At 46.4% G+C, this 20,674-nt stretch overlaps 1 protein-coding gene across 2 annotated transcripts in view; it reads left to right on the forward strand.

The window, feature by feature from the left end:
* The window catches only part of LOC138296904 (cullin-9-like), a 360,394-nt gene that overhangs the window by 209,729 nt on the left and 129,991 nt on the right, over positions 1-20,674 (forward strand). For both annotated transcript variants that reach the window (XM_069236417.1, XM_069236416.1), the window contains exons 17-18: positions 1,452-1,542; positions 4,070-4,241. In XM_069236417.1, coding sequence (XP_069092518.1) covers positions 1,452-1,542; positions 4,070-4,241 — 263 coding nt within the window. The remainder of the gene's footprint in view (positions 1-1,451; positions 1,543-4,069; positions 4,242-20,674) is intronic.

Below are 20,674 nucleotides of genomic sequence, written 5' to 3' on the forward strand. Positions count from 1 at the left end.
GCCGTGGACTTGTGCTTAATCATTTCTGCTGTAGATTGTCTTGCCCTCCCATTTGAGCCTACTGACTAGCCTCATTTTTTTTGTTTGCTCCAGCCGTCTATGAACGAAGGGCCCTGCTGCCTGGACCTAAAAAAAGTTTTGACTTTGAGCGCATGAAGGAGTGCAGAGTCTTGGGCCAGTTATTAGTGCGCTTTTACCGAAGCAAAGAAGCCGAGAGCGGTTCCGTAACAAACCCTACCCAGGTGCATCATGCTGTGCATGAAACATGCGATAGCCTGGCAAAGAACCAACGAGGGCTCACGGGCTCATTCCACCAGAGCCAAGGCTGCCAGGACAGCGTGGGCAAAGGGTGCTCCAGCACTGAACATCAGCTGAGTAACTACATGTGGTCATGAAGCACTCCTGCCATGACAGTCAAGTCTGCGCGGAGGGTTGTTTCGCTTACTCAGTCCAGCAAGCCTTTTTGGTGAGAATTCACTCTTCGGATGCCATGCCTTTTGGTCTACTTTGAAAGGTGAAGAATCTGCATTTATAAATATCCATCCAAAGAAAAAGGGCTTGATTTAGAACTTGGCGGATTGTGTACTCCATCACAGCAGTGACGGATATCCCACCTGCTGTATTACAATCCCATTATATTCTTTGGGGATCGTAATTTGGTGGATGTTTGTGACATACTATGTGCTCCGCTGAGATCTCAATCAGGCCCAAAGTTGCTTCCTTTTTTTAATGATCTGTCTTGTGGATATGCGTGCCACGGATTTCTCACTGACCTCCCTCCTCCCCATTCTGTGGAGTGGACGCCTTCGTGCTGAAAATGTGCACTTAGGTTTGGCGCACTGTCCTCTCCAGTGTCACATTGTTGATTCACTTCTGCGGACGTAGAAGAGGACGGTGTGCAAGGGTTGTGTATACATGTGACTCCGCTCTGCGACTTCCGGAGGCTGTGCAAGGTCACCATGTAACGACTGCTATGAACGTTTCTACATCCAATCTGGTGTATACTCAGAAGGTGAGGAATCTGTGGTTACACAGAGCATCCACCTGAAAGATTGTTTTGGACGGTAAGTAACTTGTTTGTTTCTGTAGCACATGATAAGCTTGTTCATTGTCTCACTGTGTGTATGTCCTCATTTTCCAGCTCAGCAGCAGGACCTGCATTCTGCAGCAGCCGCAGGTGTGGGGAGTACCGATTCTGTTGGTAAATTGATGGATATTGGACATATTTCTAAGTTTGTAGAATATTTTGTTGAATACTATAGGCTTCCTGAAACCACCACCTGATGCATCCAGCAAGTAAAACAAAATACTTTCAATTCAAAGATGTGGTTTGAGTGGCCTCATGTTGTGTGAAAAGCGTGCAATCCACCACTGACCATACAGCGCTAATCTTTCCTGTTTGAGACTTCACCTTGTCTAGCTGTTTCATGTCTTGTTGTCTATATTTCCAGATGGTTTTGGGGCAGATTGAGGAACATCGGCGCAACCACCTGCCAATTAATATCCCATTTTTTGATGTTTTTCTGAGGAACCTCTGCCAAGGTTAGTTCTATACCTAGTGTTTGTAATAGAGTGTATTCCTCCCAAACCATTGTTCATAATCTGTTCTTAATTAACACATTAAGTTCTTCCATAAGCTCTGTCCTTGTTTACCTCCTGAGGTGATCTTCTCAGGAAACCCAGTCCACCACACTAAAAGCCCTCCTTCTGTAATCTAACAGGACTTCCACCCTCTGCATCAGGGGACATAGGTGATTCCTTTACCCATCTCTGTGAACCCTGTATTTTACTTCCAAACCCCCCTTCTCCTGTAGTCTGTCGAGACTCTCAGCCTCTACGTCAGAGCTTGGAAATGTCTGTAACGAGGGAGGAAAGTTGACACCTGATTTTAGTGTCACAAACGTGAGTGAGGTCAGTGTAGCAAGTCCCTCTCCGGGGCATAAACAACCCCACTACACCCTTGGAAGTAGCATGGTCTGTGTATAAAGCTTTTCGATCAAAATAATCTCTGCACTCTTTTGAGTCACACTGGTGCAGGGATCTCCAAACGTCTTGTAATATGACCTCCTTACGCTCAATGAAAATGAGTGGGCGCTACTGTTACTGTTAATGTTGTGATACTGACCACGTTAGAGAAGATTACACAAGGGACTACCATGAGCAGGACTCCCAGCAGCGGTCAGCTCAGGGCATCGGGCACGGTGTCCGCAGTAATGGTAAAAAAGCTTTGTCAATGTGGAATACCTCCGTGTGTTTAATACATGACAGCCATAGTTGCAGTGCCCCTGGCACATAGGTAAGAATATCAGTAATGACTCTCTGTAACGCTGCATTATTTATCACTCCACTATCAATGTTTTTCGGAAATACAGCCATTATTCTCAAAACACGAGCTTATCATTTCTGAAAAATACACATGCTTATGCCTCAGATACCCACATTTCAATTTTGGTATACAAATATTAATTCATCCCAGCAAAAGCTTGGGAGCTGCTTCAGGGAGCCGGAGAGCTGGCAGTGGTTAATGAGATACTCGCTGGAGAAGTCCGCAGATTGGTGCCTGTGAGAGGATGTAGAGGGGACACTGAGGACAAGGGTTTGTTTTATACTTGCATTTTCCTTGACACCTTATTTTTGCTTTTTTATGTTTTAAGTGCTTTGATCTTTTTACTGCGCCATTATTTTAGAAGTATATATATATTTTTTTGTATTAATTGTGTGTGTGTGTGTGTGTATATGTATATATTTTCACTTAAAAAAAAAACCAAAGTTTACAGGGACTTTATAGTTAGGCTCACATTTTAAACGTACCAAACCATAGAAATTCACCAGTTATAGTTAGTCACTTCAAGTAACTGTAACTCGTGCCCTGAGGTATTTATAACTCACGCCCCCACGGTGCACAGTTTGTCGTAAAATATTTTACTGAGGTAACTCTAATTAGAACTGGTGAGTTTCAATGGTTTGGTATGTTGTGAGCTTGGCCCACCTGGGGGCTTAAAAAAGACAAAGTGTGGGAGCCCATATTTTTATTTTATTTTTTATTATTATTTATATATTTATTTATTTTTAGAAAAATGTTACCGGCCCGAATTATTTTTTTTTTTAAATGCGTTTTTTGCCGGGGGGTGGGGGGGCTTTTTTGGAGTCCCAAGATGGCTGCCAACACTTCCTGGTTGAAGTGTTTACATCCAATCAGATCTAAGCACGAGATTGGGAGGGGTCGTGATTCATTCACGTTCATATATATACAGATTTGTTTTCCCCTCAAAAACTACTGAACGGATTTACACCAAAACAAAAAAAAATGGTTGCTTTCTGGACCAGGACCTACTTTTCAGCCAAATTTTGTCTAATTCCAGTAGTTTCAGTTTGATCGCCATTCAATTTTTCCTATGGAAAAAACAAAGGGGATAAAGGTGTTTTGCGACCCCCCCTTTTTTTTTCTCACCCCCCCTGGATGGATCACCCCAAAACATTACAGACAGCAGCTCAAGTGAGAGTCTTATTTTCTTGCAAAAATTTGTGAAGATTGGTCAAGAGTCGCCAAAGTTATTAGGAAAACAAAAAACACTCTTTCAATAGAAACTTGGTCCTAACTATAACTACGTAGTGGTGACCACCACTAGGTTTTATATATATAGTAAATTAGTTTGCTCTTGCCTGGGATCTGTGGAAACCATCTGCATGCAGCTCGTTTGTGTGAGCGGATGTCATCGCAGAGGATGATGAAGGCCTTTTTTGTGGTGGATGCAGAGTTACTTAATGTGGTCATTAACCCATTTTGGCTGATCAGTCATTCAGGGCCGAGTTTGTTCCTGGAGCCATATTTTCATAAGTTGACAAATCTGCAGATGGAATTAACTTTAGTCAGAAACATCGCTAGCTAATGCAAGAACTCATTCCTTTACTTTTGGATTTTAAGTATCTGATGCATAATTAGTTGTTTTCCCTAGGTCTCTGTGACGGCTTGGCTTGAATCCTGCTGTTTGTATTTGGCTAGAATGTAGTCCCTCTCATTTCTGCTGGACATTATTAATGAGCATTTATTTAAATTTATATCTTTCAGGCTCTAGTGTTGAAGTAAAGGAAGACAAATGCTGGGAAAAGGTGGAAGTCTCCTCGAATCCCCACCGGGCGAACAAACTGACTGATAGGAATCCTAAATCCTATTGGGAGTCCAACGGTAGCACCAGTTCCCATTATATCAACATCTATATGCACCGGGGAGTGGTGATCAGGTGTGTGTGTGATAGATAGATGGAGGGGAGGGGAGGAGGGGAGGGGAGGCACCTGGGCTTTTGGTGTGGGGAGGGCAGGGAAAGTTTCACTGGAGAAAATAGCATTGAAGCATTATTAATGCGGGTGGTGTAAGTATTGCAGCTCCTCATGCCTTACCCAGCAGCTTTCTAACAGATTTTTGTTTCCTTTATCTCATGAATCACCTCCAAGCACCAGACTGAGGGGGTCATTTTGAGTTTGGGGGACGGAAAACTCTGTCCGCCAAACTTCCGACAGGGTGGCTGCCGGCTACGCAGCGACCTCCCTGATGGAGTTAAGGGTTTCCTGCTAGGTGGGCAGGTGGAAACCTAAGGTTCGATGGCATATGTTGCTGCTGATACACATGTTGAGCACAGTCCGCTGCCTGGTGTTGGGCTCGGAGTATTACAAGTTGTTTTTCTTCGAAGCAGTCTTTTTTGGTCACGGGACCGAAGGACTCCTCCCTCTTCGGCTCCATTGCGCATGGGCATCGACTCCATCTTAGATTGTTTTTTTCCGCTGTCGGGTTCGGACGTGTTCCTTTTCGCTCCGTGTTTCGGTTCGGAAAGTTAGTCAGACTCTCGGAAGAAAGCGTCGGTATTGTTCCGTTCGGTATCGGGATAGTTAGGTACATCGACACCGATCATCGGAAGACTTTGGGGTAGCTTCGATCCCCCATCGGGGCCTGGTCGGCCCGACCGCGTGTGACGCCGAAGCCGATGGAACGGACCCCGTTCCGTTTCTGCCCAAAATGTCACAGTAAGTATCCTTATACAGATCAGCACTTGGTCTGTAACTTGTGCTTGTCCCCCGAGCACAAGGAGGATACCTGTGAGGCCTGTCGAGCCTTCCGATCCAGAAAAACACTCCGGGTCCGAAGAGCCAGGCGTCTACAAATGGCGTCCACGCCGACAAAACAACGTTTCGACGACGAAGAGGAAACATTCTCGGTTCCGGACTCAGAATCCGGAGACTCCGACGTCGAACAACAACAACAAACAGTGAGTAAGACGTCGAAAATAAAGACCATCGAAAAAACAAAAGCCCAGGGGACGCCACTGCCAACAGGCCATGGCTCGACCCATAAAACCGGCGAGCCGTCGAAGGCGCCGAAAAAGGGCACGCCCATAGCGAAGACACCCGACTCCGGTCGAGGGACCGCCATGGAGCAACCTCGGAGCCGAGATAGCGGCTCCGAGAAGCAAAAACAAGATGCCGGCACCGAAAAACATCGGCACCGAGACACACTGCCGAAAGCCACAAAAATTCAGTCGGTACCGAAGCCGAAAAAAGATTCTCGGCGCCGAAAAGTTCCACACCTCCTTCCTACACAGAGGAACAAGGAATAAGTGGCCAGATGCACAGATTTGGACAAGAGCTCCAAAGTGTAGAATCAGACTACACACAAAAGAGACTGTACATCCAACAAGACACAGGGAAGATATCAACCCTTCCCCCAATAATGAGAAAAAGAAGGATCGGATTTCTCAAGGATGACGCACAACCACAAGCCAAAGTGGTTTAAAAAGTCACGCCTCCGCCCTCTCCACCACAACAGGCATCGCCGGCACAAACTCCGCCACAAATGCACTCACCAGCGCAAACTACTATAAGTCAAGATAATCAGGATCAAGACGCTTGGGACTTATACGACACCCCAGTGCCGGACAATGATCCCGATTCATACCCCACAAAGCCGTCACCGCCAGAGGACAGTACCTCATACTCGCAACTGGTGGCTAGGGCAGCAGAATTCCACAATGTCCAACTGCATTCCGATCCTATAGAGGATGATTTTTTATTTAACACCCTCTCGGCTACACATAGCCAATATCAATGTCTCCCAATGCTACCAGGGATGTTACGGCACGCAAAACAAATTTTTGAAGAGCCCGTAAAATCAAGAGCCATCACCCCAAGGGTGGATAAGAAATATAAACCACCACCCACAGACCCAGTGTTTATTACTTCGCAGTTACCACCTGACTCCGTAGTAGTAGGGGCAGCTCGCAAAAGAGCAAATTCCCATACATCTGGCGACGCCCCACCTCCGGACAAAGAAAGCCGAAAATTTGATGCAGCAGGAAAAAGAGTCGCATCACAGGCAGCCAACCAATGGCGCATCGCAAATTCTCAAGCGCTGCTAGCCCAATATGACCGCGCACACTGGGATGAGATGCAACTTCTCATAGACCATCTTCCCCAGGAATACCAAAAAAGGGCGCAGCAAATAGTTGAAGAGGGACAAACGATCTCGAACAATCAAATCCGCTCTTCAATGGACGCAGCCGATACTGCAGCAAGAACAGTCAACACTGCTGTCACCATAAGGAGACACGCATGGCTCCGCACTTCAGGGTTCAAACCTGAAATCCAGCAGGCTGTCCTTAATATGCCCTTCAACGAAAAACAACTTTTTGGCCTTGAAGTGGACACAGCCATTGAAAAACTTAAAAAGGACACAGACACGGCCAAAGCCATGGGCGCACTCTACTCCCCGCAGAGCAGAGGCTCTTTTAGAAAAACTCCATTTAGAGGGGGGTTTCGTGGCCAACCCACAGACACCACCAGCCAACAAACAAGAACCACACCCTATCAGGGTTCATTCCAAAGGGGAGGTTTCAGGGGATATAGAGGGGGTCAATTCCCAAGGAGTAGGGGAAAATTCCAAACTCCAAAAACACCTCCACCTAAACAGTGACTTTCAAGTCACACAACCCCTTCACTCAACACCAGTGGGGGGAAGACTAAGCCAATTCTACCAATCTTGGCAGCAGATTACAACAGACAATTGGGTACTAGCAATAATCCAACATGGCTATTGCATAGAATTCCACAAATTCCCACCAAACATCCCTCCAAAAACACGCAAAATGTCACTACAACATTTAGAACTTTTAGGACTAGAAGTTCAAGCACTACTGCAAAAGGATGCAATAGAATTAGTACCAGTACAACAAAAAAACACAGGAGTTTACTCCCTGTACTTTCTAATTCCAAAAAAAGACAAAGCATTAAGACCAATATTAGATCTCAGGACACTAAATACCTACATCATATCGGACCACTTTCACATGGTCACACTACAAGACATCATTCCACTGCTCAAACAGCAAGATTACATGACCACATTAGACCTAAAAGATGCGTACTTTCATATACCGATACATCCTTCTCACAGAAAGTACCTAAGGTTCGTATTCAAAGGAATACATTACCAATTCAAGGTGTTGCCATTCGGAATAACAACTGCACCAAGAGTATTCACAAAATGTCTAGCAGTAGTAGCAGCACATATCCGGAGACAACAAATACATGTGTTTCCTTACCTAGACGATTGGCTAATCAAGACCAACACAGTAAGAAAGTGCACAAACAACACCACATATGTCATACAAACCCTTCACAAACTGGGTTTCTCCATCAACTATACAAAGTCACACCTCGAACCGTGTCAGACACAACAATATCTAGGGGCAACCATCAACACATCAAAAGGAATTGCCGCTCCAAGTCCACGAAGAGTTCAAGCATTCCACAAGGTAATAAGTGCTATGTTTCCAAACCAAAAGATACAAGCAAAATTTGTGCTAAAACTTCTAGGCATGATGTCATCATGCATAGCCATTGTCCCAAACGCAAGACTACACATGCGACCCTTACAACAGTGCCTAGCATCACAATGGTCACAAGCACAGGGTCAACTTCTAGATCTGGTGTTGGTAGACCGCCAAACATACCTCTCGCTTCTATGGTGGAACAGCAACTATTTAAACAAAGGGCGGACATTTCAGGACCCAGTGCCTCAATACGTTATAACAGATGCTTCCATGACAGGGTGGGGAGCACACCTCAATCACCACAGCATTCAAGGACAATGGGACGTACACCAAACAAAATTTCATATAAATTACCTAGAACTGTTAGCAGTATTTCTAGCGTTAAAAGCCTTTCAACCCATAATAACACACAAATACATTCTTGTCAAAACAGACAACATGACAACAATGTATTATTTAAACAAACAAGGAGGAACACACTCAACACAATTGTGTCTCCTAACACAAAAAATATGGCAGTGGGCGATTCACAACCACATTCGCCTAATAGCACAATTTATTCCAGGGATCCAAAACCAACTAGCAGACAACCTTTCGCGAGATCACCAACAAGTCCACGAATGGGAAATTCACCCCCAAGTTCTGAACAATTACTTTCAAATTTGGGGAACACCCCAGATAGATTTGTTTGCAACAAAAGTAAACGCAAAATGCCAAAACTTCGCATCCAGGTACCCACACCGCGAATCACAAGGCAATGCTCTATGGATGAGTTGGTCAGGGATATTTGCATACGCTTTTCCCCCTCTCCCTCTCCTTCCATATCTAGTAAACAAATTGAGTCAAAACCAACTCAAACTCATACTGATAGCACCCACATGGGCAAGACAACCTTGGTATACAACTCTACTAGACCTTTCACTAGTACCGCATGTCAAACTACCCAACAGACCAGATCTGTAAACACAACACAAACAACAGATCAGGCATCCAAACCCAGCATCATTGAATCTAGCAATTTGGCTCCTGAAATCCTAGAATTCGGACACTTAGACCTCACACAAGAATGTATGGAGGTCATAAAACAAGCTAGAAAAGCTTCCACTAGACACTGCTATGCATCTAAGTGGAAAAGATTTGTTTGCTACTGCCATACCAATCAAATCCAACCATTGCATGCCTCTACAAAGGACATAGTGGGATACTTACTACATTTGCAAAAAGCAACCCTCGCTTTTTCATCTATAAAAATACACCTCGCAGCAATATCTGCTTACCTACAAACTACTCATTCATCGTCTCTATTTAGAATACCAGTTATTAAAGCATTCATGGAAGGGCTAAAAATAATTATACCACCAAGAACACCACCAGTTCCTTCATGGAACCTTAACATCGTCTTAACAAGACTCATGGGTCCACCTTTTGAACCCATGCATTCCTGTGAAATGCAATATTTAACGTGGAAAGTCGCATTTCTCATTGCAATCACATCCCTCAGAAGAGTAAGTGAAATACAGGCATTTACCATACAAGAACCATTTATTCAAATACACAAAAATAAAATAGTTCTAAGAACAAATCCAAAATTTCTACCAAAAGTAATCTCACCATTCCATTTAAATCAAACAGTAGAATTACCAGTGTTCTTCCCACAGCCAGATTCCGTGGCTGAAAGGGCACTACATACATTAGACATCAAAAGAGCACTAATGTACTACATTGACAGAACAAAGTTAATCAGGAAAACAAAACAACTGTTCATAGCTTTTCAAAAACCACACATAGGAAATCCAATCTCTAAACAAGGCATTGCTAGATGGATAGTCAGATGTATTCAAACATGCTATCTTAAAGCCAAAAGAGAATTGCCTATTACACCAAAGGCACACTCAACCAGAAAGAAAGGTGCTACAATGGCCTTTCTAGGAAACATTCCTATGAGCGAAATATGTAAGGCTGCAACCTGGTCTACGCCTCATACATTTACTAAACACTACTGTGTAGATGTACTAAATGCACAACAAGCTACAGTGGGCCAAGCTGTACTAAGAACATTATTCCAAACTACTTCAACTCCTACAGGCTAAACCACCGCTTTTAGGGGAGGTAACTGCTTTATAGTCTATGCTCAACATGTGTATCTGCAGCAACATATGCCATCGAACTGAAAATGTCACTTACCCAGTGTACATCTGTTCGTGGCATTAGTCGCTGCAGATTCACATGTGCCCTCCCGCCTCCCCGGGAAGCCTGTAGCCGTTTAGAAGTAAATCTTAAATCTTAAACATTTGTACATTTGTAAATAATTATTATAAACTTTTTATGTACATACGTATTCACTCCATTGCATGGGCACTATTTATAGCAAACAACTCCAGCCTCACCCTCTGCAGGGAAAACAATCTAAGATGGAGTCGACGCCCATGCGCAATGGAGCCGAAGAGGGAGGAGTCCTTCGGTCCCGTGACCAAAAAAGACTTCTTCGAAGAAAAACAACTTGTAATACTCCGAGCCCAACACCAGGCAGCGGACTGTGCTCAACATGTGAATCTGCAGCGACTAATGCCACGAACAGATGTACACTGGGTAAGTGACATTTTCATTTCCGCCCACTGGCCTAGCGGGAAACAGGCTACGGCATTGTCTCCGGCTTCTAATCGAGCCGGCGGCAAAGCTGTTGCCTGCAGGGTGCTCTAGCACCCTTGCAATGTTCTCTGCCAGCCTTTTCATGATTGAGTTACTGTCATGAAAAGGCTGCCGGAGAACGAGGTCGTAATACCCAGGGCAGCACTGCTTGCAGTGATGCCCTGGTGAATTAGGATCCCCGCCAGGCCACCGGGATCCAAAATCCTGGCAGAGCTGGCGGTTCCGCCATGTTTATGTGACCGCCACACTCGTAATGAGGCCCTGAATGTGGAAACATTTCTTTCCAGCAGTAGCGCTCTAGCATCTCCAGATGGAGCTATGCAGCTTCCCCCACATCTTGCCAATCAAGGATGTGAATATATTGGGACAAATAAGCCGCTGACTGGTGCACTCGCTTCAGTTTGTTTTTGCCACATCTCTTTGAAACTGGAGTTTGCTTAGTATTTCACTGACGTCCTCGGTGTTAGACAGTGATTAGGTTAGATGTCTTCTCCTGAGGTTTCCTGTCACAGGCACCTGCAGAAAAAGATGTAGTTGTCAGATTCATATGACATCTGCATGTGGTGTTTTGGTTCTGACCATGATCCTTCTGTCTTCTCCTCCTGCTTCTCAAGGCACCCGGAGGCTTTCAGAGAACAAGACGTTAATTTGCTTTTGGCCGAGACCCATAAGGATAGTCCAAAGAGGTCCTTGACCCCTTCAGGTAAGTCTCCTGACAGGAAACGTCCCAAAACAGTGAATAAACGCCACAGGAAGAAGAGCTTGTTTTCTCCCTCAAAGAAAATGTCCTGCTCCCCGGACCATTTAGAGACTCAGCTCTCTTCCTCCTCGTTAAGCTGTTCTGATACTAAATAAGATAGAACCAGACTTTTAACTCAGTCTGCTGACTCTTGGCGGGTTGAGGCCTTTCGCCGGGTCATGTTGGATATGTTTAGAATGGCCCCACTAATGGCTGGGCCACTCCCCAAGGCTGGGTCTGCTCCTTTGGGTTTGTCTGTTTTACGTCTCCGACTCCACCATCTCTCGGCTATGCAACGATGCAAGCTCCAAACCTTATGGATTTCTTTGTTGCTATTCTTGGATTTCAGCTTGACTAAGCGTCCACCCTCGAAGTTGACGGACTTTATCCAAAAGTTGGAAGACCATGTTTGTGCCATTGTTCCTGGCAGAGCTCCAGCAAAGCACCTCTATATGGCCAGAGATTTTCCCGAATAGAGGCGCTTTTCAGTTCAGATTGTGATGTTATAGTTATACCATACAAAGGCGATGGTTTCCACGGAGGTTAATGACTCTGATGCTAATAATCTCCTCCTCTCTTACCCACCTTTCTGACCAGATAAATAAGCTGCTTCGGATCAGGCCAATTAGACTTGGATGCTTCCAAACAAATCTTCAAGCTTGTCTGAGACTCTGCAGATACGGCAACTCAGTCTACATCAATGGCCGTTCACCTGTGCTGCTAGCACTGAGTGCACTCCGCAGGCTCCTCGGGTGATATCCAATCGGCTTCAATCGGCATGCCCTTCGATGGTGAATGACTTTGTTCAGTAAGCTAGTTGCTCCTGGAGGGAATCAGAAATAGTTGTGCAATGGCTTTGCTGGGCCAACCTCACAGGCAGAACAGTTCTACCATCAGTAAGGTGCTTTTGGGACTCCCTTGGTGTGCAGCATTCCTGTCTTTGACAGCTGACGCAGATGTAGTCCTCCTTTTGGGGCAAGTGTGGATCAAGGAGGTGCCATCAACTGCAACAACTGCAGTCTCCACAGTCCGCTAATTGCTCTGCTCTCTCAAAAGCTGTTAATGCAGGGAAAAAAGTATTTTATTTACCTACCTATTAGAAGGCAGTTGTAGGAAAGTACCCTCTTTCTGGCACGCTTAGCCCCACTTTTTGCTTATCATCAGTGTGTTTAGACTGTTTCACTGGGATCCTCCTAACCAGGGCTCCAGTGAGTGTGCACTTTCCTCTAAATTTGGTTGCTTTGGTACCCTTTACACCCCACAATTGGCATACTGGTGTACCACTGTAAGCCCCTAGTATATGGTACTTAGGTGCCTAGGGCATTGGTACACCGGGGGTACCCCATGGGCTGCAGCATGTATTATGCCACCCATGGGAGCCCATGCAAACTGTATCTGGCGGCCTGCCATTGTAGCCTGCGTGAAAAGGTGCATGCACCCTTTCACCGCTGGTCACTACACCAGGTCACTATGTCACCCCTATGGCAGGCCCCTCCTAACCCAGAGGTCAGGGTGCAGGTTCCTGTGTGTGAGTTCACCCCTGCACTAGCAGAGGTGCCCCTACAAACTCCAGTTCCAGTGCACTGGACTTTGTAAGTGCGGGGAAGCCAATTTACCCGCGAACTAGCCACTGGTCACCACTTGTGGTTCAGCTACGTAATGGTAAATCCGAACCTAGGCTTGTATGGTACCAAACATGTTAGAATCCTACCCCAATACTAATGCCAGTACTGGTAACATAATTCCATGCACTTTGGGGGGTCCTTACAGGACCCCTCAGCATTCCTCCATTTAGTCTTCCAGCGTTTTGCGGGCAGCCTACGCTGCTGCCACCCCACAGATAGTTCTGCCTTCCAGCTGCTTGACCAGCTCAAGCAGGGGAAGGCAGAACAAAGGATTTCCTGTGGGAGAGGGAGGCAACACCCTCTTCCTTGGAGAGAGGTGTGACAGTGCTGGGGAGGAGTAGCCTCCCTGCTCCGCTGGCTTGCTTTGAAGGGCACATTTGGTGCCCTCCTTGCATAATCTGGTTTGTACCCGTCCAGGGACCCCCAGTCTCTGCTGTGGCATGAAACTACACAAAGGAAAGGGGGAGTGACCACTCCCCTGTCCATCACCATTCCAAGGGTGGTATCCAGAGCTCCTCCATGTGTCCACTTGATTCTGCCATCTTGAAAACAAGACATGCAGAGGCCCCTGGGAGCATCTGGTTGGTCAGGACAGGTGACTGACGTCAGTGACCCCCCTCTGATAGGTGGTCCACCTTATAGAGTGACCATGCCCCCTGTTAGGGCTATTTAGGGACTTCCTTGCAGGTGGGTCCCCAGATTCAGCGTGTAAGACTCCTCCAGGACTTCTCTGCATCGACCTCTTCTGCTCCTGGCCACCGGAACCGCTGCTGGATTCTTCAGGAACCAAAGAAGCCTGCAACCCTGCAATGACCTCGCCTTGCAACATTGTTTCACAGGCTCCTTTCAGCATTTGTAACATTTCCACAGATGTGCATCCTTTGGGGTCGGTCAGACTTCAGCTGCACCAAAGAAGCAAGAAGGAATCTCCAGAGGAGTGAAGGAGTCACTCCCCTGCATCCGCAGGCACCTAAAGCAACAGCGACCGGCTGCTGGGATCTTCTGCCATCCGGCTCCAAAACAGGTAGTGGTTCTGAGTGGTCCCCTTGATTCTCTCTACCTGCTGTCCAACTTGGGAGATGGTGAGCCCTTTCCTCTCCTTGCAGGACAGTACCCGTGTGCACCGCAACTCTTGCAGCTACAAAGGCTTGTTGTCTCTTGTTCCAAAGGATCTTGAGGCTCCGAGCAGCCCGATCCTCAGCACTTCTTCCAGCCAAGCAAAATCTCCTCTCTGCTACTGCAGCAATGTGGGCCTCCTCTCTAGGTGTCCTGATTGGGCCTCACTGCAACTTAATGTGCCTGCTGCCAGTGGGTTGCCTGTGGGGTCTGTGACTGCTTCTGCTGGTTCTTCCGACTGCTGACCGTCAGCCTGGACTCCCCTCCAAGGGTTGAGTCCCCTGGACCTTGGTGGTCCTCTTCAGCGCTGCAAATCCTCTTCTGCCCGGAATTGCATTTGGCAAGGCTGGTTGGTGGTTCTCCTGACCATCTGTGACCCGGCGACTGACATGGGACATCATCTGCACCTCTCCAAGGACCTCTCTGCAGCTCCTGTGCTCCACAGGTGATCTTCACCTTCCCTTGTCAGCCCGGATCATCATCCACAGAACGGTGGGCATTGGCTCCTGCCCCACCTGGACACTGCTGTGTGGACTGGACTCTGTCCCCTTCTTTTACAGGTCCTCTTCCTCGGGGATCCACCGTTGGGTTCTACTAGGCTGGTCCTGGTCTTGTAATCTTCTTTTTCCAATTTCCTTGTTAGTCTGTGGGAAGACCAGGTAACTAACCGTTGCTCTCCTGGTCATTGCAGGTCACCTAGGTGCTCACCTCTTGGGGTCCTGAGTTCTCCCAACTCCCATCTAACTTCTCCACATCCTTGGTTGGGAGACCTCACTTCGCATTCCACTATTTTAGTACATGGTTTGCGTCCCCCCGCCCCACCCCAATAGGGCCCTAGATATTTGCTATTATTCTTTGCCAATGCTTGTTTCTATATGCTAATTCCTATTATATACTGTTGGGGGGGATTGCCTATAAGCGATCTCGTTCAGTGTTATTGTAATAAAGTACCTTTATGTTCGATGGCATCTGTCGCTGTAGATACGCATGTTCTGCAATAGCTCGCCATCTGGTGTTGGGCCGGAGTGTTACAAGTTGTTTTTCTTCGAAGAAGTCTTTCGAGTCACGGGACCGAGTGACTCTTTTGCAACACTGTATGGTTCCTTTCTTGTGTGATAACTCGCTATATGACTAATCTGGTAATAAGCCTTGGCGGCTCATCCACAGCTACCGCTAGAGATCCTGGCTTCCTAGACACTGCTTACACCTCACTAATAGGGGATACGTGGTATAAGCTTCCAACACACCCAGGCCAGCTACCTGCAGCAGTCACAACTGCTTGCTGTGTCACCCAGTCTGTGTGTGTATATGTGGTATTTCAATGGCACAGAGCTAGCCAAAGAGCAGCTACTACTGTACATGGGCAAAGACGAGCATAAAGTCAACAAGTGGTAGGAGAAGAAGCTGGCTTGTCCATAGTTAATGTACTGTGATGTAGTGTTTTGAGGAGGTGAGCCTTCACTCTTTCCTAAGTTGGACCAGTGTTGGGGAGGTTCGAAGCTGTCAACGTCCATGCAGTTGTCAGGTGTGTCCATTTTCTTGTCTGTTGTTCAGTTGTCCCTAAATGCAGGAGACTGGTGTCCCTGGACCTCCAGGACACTTAAACGCATCTGCCAGACCTGCACACTTCTCAAGCTTCATTTCCAGGTCTCCGCTTCATCAATGTGTAGGTCTGCTATCTGAAAAGCTTCACCAGCAGTGTACCACAAAGAGCTGGCATTGATTGCAGCTTTACTAAGGAGATCAGCAGTCCACATACTTCCATATTTGAATCACCAGCGGATAAAGGCTGGCTCCTCTGTGCTCTGGAACATCATTGGCGCACCATGACAAGTCTCCATAACGTGGGCTTCACCATCAGCTCCCCGAAACGTTACTTTTTCCCATGGAGAAGATGATGTTAATAGTGGACCTTATTAGGTGCTGTGCCAGACGCAGTCTGCATGAGACTTTGCCTCATCTCCAAGGATTACCGACATTTGCAGTTCTGCTAGCCCTACGTTAGGTGGCCTAATGCATGCTGCTGGTGTTGCTCACTAGATGGATGAATGGGGATCTTTCAGTGGTGCTTGAGGAAACCGTAGCTCCAGCATCAGGGCAGTCTCTCGGCTCGAGTACAGATTTACAGCTCTTCTCCCAGATTTTTATTGTGGGTTTTTCTTCGAGTTGTATATATTATGTTGTGTTGTGTCAGTGTCTGTGGGGCTTATAAAACTCACGTGCACCAGTCGGTTTCATGGTGCTGGGAGGGAGCAAAAAAGAGAATACAAGAGGGTTTAGAATTAGCTATAGGCTTTGCTGTGTAACCAGGTTTTAGTGCTTTCCTGAAATCTAAGACAGGTAGTTGATCTCATTTCAGTAGGGAGTGAATTCCATAGGTTGGGAGCAATGACCGAAAATCTAGTGCCGCCCAGCCTCTTCCTCTTAAACGTGGGTATTGACATGTAGTTTAGATGGCCCAATCGTGATGGGCGGTTGGGAGTATACTTATGTAGTTGGGAAGTGATAAAAGAGAGGCTTTTGTTATGGAGTGATTTGAAAATGATACACCCGGCTTTGAAAATAAATGCAAGATGCTGTTGTTACAGATGCTTTCTTGTTGGCTAGGCCGCTCATTTCATCGTCATGACAGTGCGGGACCTGTGGTTTTTATTCTGATAGTGACTGCCCATAAATGTGCTCCAACTCAGGACAGTGTGCTGTGCCCCGAAGTCCTTCATCCCTTTCATTCGAAAGCCATGAATATTCTATCAGACAACATGACCGCCACTCATATCAACAAAAAGGATGGTGTGGCCTTCTGGAACATGTGTTAGGAGGCATTATGGTCATTTACCTGTTGCAGCCCACCTCGCGAATATCCTCAGCATGAAGGTGGCTGTCCGAAGCCTGCTCTCTTCATAGTACCACAAGTGGTAGTGTGACTCTAAAACAATGGGCATGATCGTATCCAGATTGTGGTGCCCATGCATAGATTTTTTTTTTTTAGCTTTAGCACTGTATATTAAGTGTTCTTGTTTTGTGCCATCCACGTTCCTTCTAAAAGTTCTCTGGGGAATGCCTTCAGGCTTGTTTGGTCTCAGGTTCTGCTTGATGCTTTCCTGTTGATCGCACTTCTTTGGAGAACTCTGCAGAAGTTGCAGGAGGACCAAGCACAACTGCCCCAATCTTCCCACAGTGAATGAGGAGAATTTGGTGTGCTGATTTGTTGGAAATCAGCATTCTGTCCCCTTTTTTTTTTATCTCCCGCATAGGATGAACCTGCTTTTGCAACAAGGTGACTGGGTGCTCCTCCTCATTCCTCTAGTGCTGCGGATCCATGAGGATTACTTGAGCTCTGCCTACTAGAGATCTTCCGTTTTATCTGCTGAAACAACAGATGGCATCTTAGCTTCCAGGAAACCTGCCACAAACTCCGTCTAGACAGGCTACTGGAGCAGGTTTGTGGGTGGCGTGAGTTGGAAGGTTTAAATCCTTTTTGCTTCCACCTGTATATTTTTCACTTTTCGTTATCTTGGGTACAGCCGGGCTTTAGCAGTTGTAATGTTAAAGGCTGTTTGACTGCTCCGTCAGCCTTTCTGTGCCTCCCTGAGCAGCCTTCTTTATTTACATTTCTCGAAAGGGTTGCTTCGCTTTTCTTCTCCCACTCCCTCCTTGTTCCTCAACGGAACTTAAATTTGGTGGAACCAGTTTAGACTTGCCGGATCCATTGCTGACGCTTAACATCGCAAATATGATATCTACAACGTCGGGCTGTAGGGTTGGTTAACTGCCAGCCTTTTTGGTCCAGTCGCCTTTCACATTATTTGAGCAAGAAAAAACTGTGTTTTGCTCCTGACTTGCAGTCCTTCCAAAAGTTGTTTTGGTATTTTTACACAAGCCGTCACCCTTCCGTCCTTCTGCCCTCCTTCATCCCGCCGAAGAGGAAGGGTGGTGGCATGCACCAGTTCTCTTGCATGCAGTGTCCTACTGTATCGATAATTTACAACTGCAGAGAGTGCATGAGCTGCTGGAATTTGTGTGAACCGAGGAGGGCAAAGTCAATCAAGTGTATGATCTCAGCATCAGTTACCCTTTGGGTGTGGTCAGCTATACCCTTGGCCAGGAAAGACCCTCTGACGGTCATTCATTCCCACTTCATGAGGGCCAGTGTAAGTTTTACTTTCACTGGTGGCTGATATGTGGTTGGTAGACTTTGTGTCATCCTTGCTAAACGTTGTCTCACACCTCCGGCTCACAGCGGCAGATATTTTGTCAGCACCGTCTGGGATAGTTTGCTTGGTTAATCAGCACTACCCACTACGACCTCTTGGAGTGCTCCAGGAAAGATTTGTGAATTAACTCATTCGTAACGTGAAAATTCTGTGGGATGAAGGATCCATCAAAAGAAAGTTATTTTACATAAATAATTGAGTTTTTTGATGGATACATAAACTTTCTGCAGATTACTCACATCCCTTCACCCTGTGAGTCTGTGGCATGATTAAAAAGATCCCAAGTCTGCACCTTGTCTCATTGGGTTATCGTAGATCCAGTGTGGTGCCTAGCTGGGATATTCATATTTGAAAAATTACCAAAGGTAAGTAAAGCTTTAATTAGCACATGTCCTTTATTTGGCACAGATGATAGCCATCCCAAGCCTTTTGGAACATTTCGTCTTCAGCCCTGCTAAAGTCTGTAATCATATACTATTTGCTTCCATGAATCCCACTCACCCCCATCTCCCTTGCCAGATGCGTCACGAGGCTGCCTTCTGTATCTTCTCCAGAGGCAGAACTGTGCAGTGTCTGCTCCTCAGCTTGAGAAAAATGTGTCCTCACATGCCATTCTTTAATGGAAGCATGTTTCAGAACTTCACTTCTCATTAAAAAGCTAGACTAATTCAACACTAGCTCATGGGAGTCACCAAAAATCTTTCTCTTCTGTCAGCAACATCATCAACTTTGCAACCCAATAGTACTTGCAGTCCCGTCACAATCCTATCCATTTCTAGCACCTTAGAGTTGGATGGCTGTCACCCAGTTGCAGAACTTTGCCTCTTTCTTCAAAGTGCTTGATCACCTGTCGCCCTTTTCACTCTGCTTTCCTCATGCACTACACCCGGCATGGTGTTATCCGTTTGAATTCTGAACTTCAGAACCCGAAGCAGACCTTCCCCAATGGCTCTCGGCTCAAGCAGCAGCTGGTTCTGTAGTCAGTGGTATTGTGGTTGTGCAGCACTGGTGTGAGATTTGTATACTGGGGCGTGAACTTTTAAAGGATTTCGATACAGTTGCTAGGGAACCCATTGACCAAAAACTACCTCCAGATCCTGCCTCAGTGCACGAAGTGCCCGTCTGAAACCTTGGCAAGCAAAGCAGACATTCCTCAGGGTTACAGGACGCACTGTGTGTTGCTTAATGTTGTGGGCAGAAGTCTGCTGAACTCCACCACCCACTGCCAGTTGTAGTAGTTCAGGTGATCGTTACGCAGTACTCCAGAATTCCTTCGACAGGGCTCGCAATATTTAAAGTGTTGTATATCGTAGAACCTGACTTGCTTTTGCGATTTGATGATTTCAATGGTGCTCCCTGGACTCCAGCAATCTTTCTGGCCAAGACAGGGCTGGAAACAGGGTTAAAATATGAACAGCTCCTCAACAGTTTGACAAGTTTCAACAAGCCTAAGTTTCTGGAGTCTTGACAAACGTCTTCAGCTGCCTCTCTGTTTCATCTAGACAAGAGTTAGCTTCAAAGTGGTCCTCAATGCTCTTTGAGGAGCCTGGAAACACGCACAGGCTTCCCTGCCATGCAGACAGTGCAGTAGATGAAGTAGGCTCAGCATCACGTGATTGAGCCAAAAGCAACACAGGTTAATTCATAGTTTTGGGTATCATCTTGAAAACCAGCTGGTCATCCTCTTGTCCTGGAGTGTTGCGTTCCTCACAGACATCAGGGCTTTGGTACTTCAAGTGCAGGTGGGTTTCCTGTGTATGGGGTAGACCCACGTCTTCTCAGTAGTAAGGCCTCTCTCCTGGCAGGGCAGTCCTGCTGCACTTCGTTCAGGATGCAGGTCCCAGGACTTGTCTCCAGTCTGATAGGAGAGTAGCAGTCAGTCAAGTCTCTACTTCTCCATCTCAGACTTGGAGATATTTGGAGATATAAGTGATATAAGGACTACTAAATCTCTTGTGTCCTTTGCTCAGATTGTGGTGAAGCAGAACCATCTGTAGTCCCTTTTATTGTAGCCTGTGGGCTGTGTCACACATCCAGGGTTTTGTCCCCTTCACCACCAAAGAGAGTGGCCTCTTTGGGCTCTTAGTATCTCTGTGTGGGCTGAGTGCACTGCTTGGGTCTGTGAGATTTTTTGGTATGTGCACCAAAACCTTATACAACCTTTGGTACCAGTACGTGAAACATGCAACATTTTAGTTTGTGAAGAACAGCAAGGAACTGTTATCCTTTGGAAGAAGTACTGTTACAAGACTGTGAAATCAGCTACTGCTTGGGTAGAGCGTTCGTTGGGGAAGGACCGGTGCTGGCTCTGAAACCTGGAAGTTCGATTTTGGCTGTGGTAGGAAATTAGTGTTAAACAACCCTTGTGCTATCACTTGAAGGTTGCTAACCCTCGACTGTCCTCGAACTATCGGACATGGCCTCTCTCCAGTCAAGGGGACTGAAATATGCTGAGAGGGCCGAGTTGCACACCGAGGGGAGGGCCCGACTCCAGGATGGAATCTGTGGGCC

The sequence above is a fragment of the Pleurodeles waltl genome, chromosome 5 (assembly GCF_031143425.1).
Source record: "Pleurodeles waltl isolate 20211129_DDA chromosome 5, aPleWal1.hap1.20221129, whole genome shotgun sequence".
Classification (NCBI taxonomy): Eukaryota; Metazoa; Chordata; class Amphibia; order Caudata; family Salamandridae; genus Pleurodeles; species Pleurodeles waltl.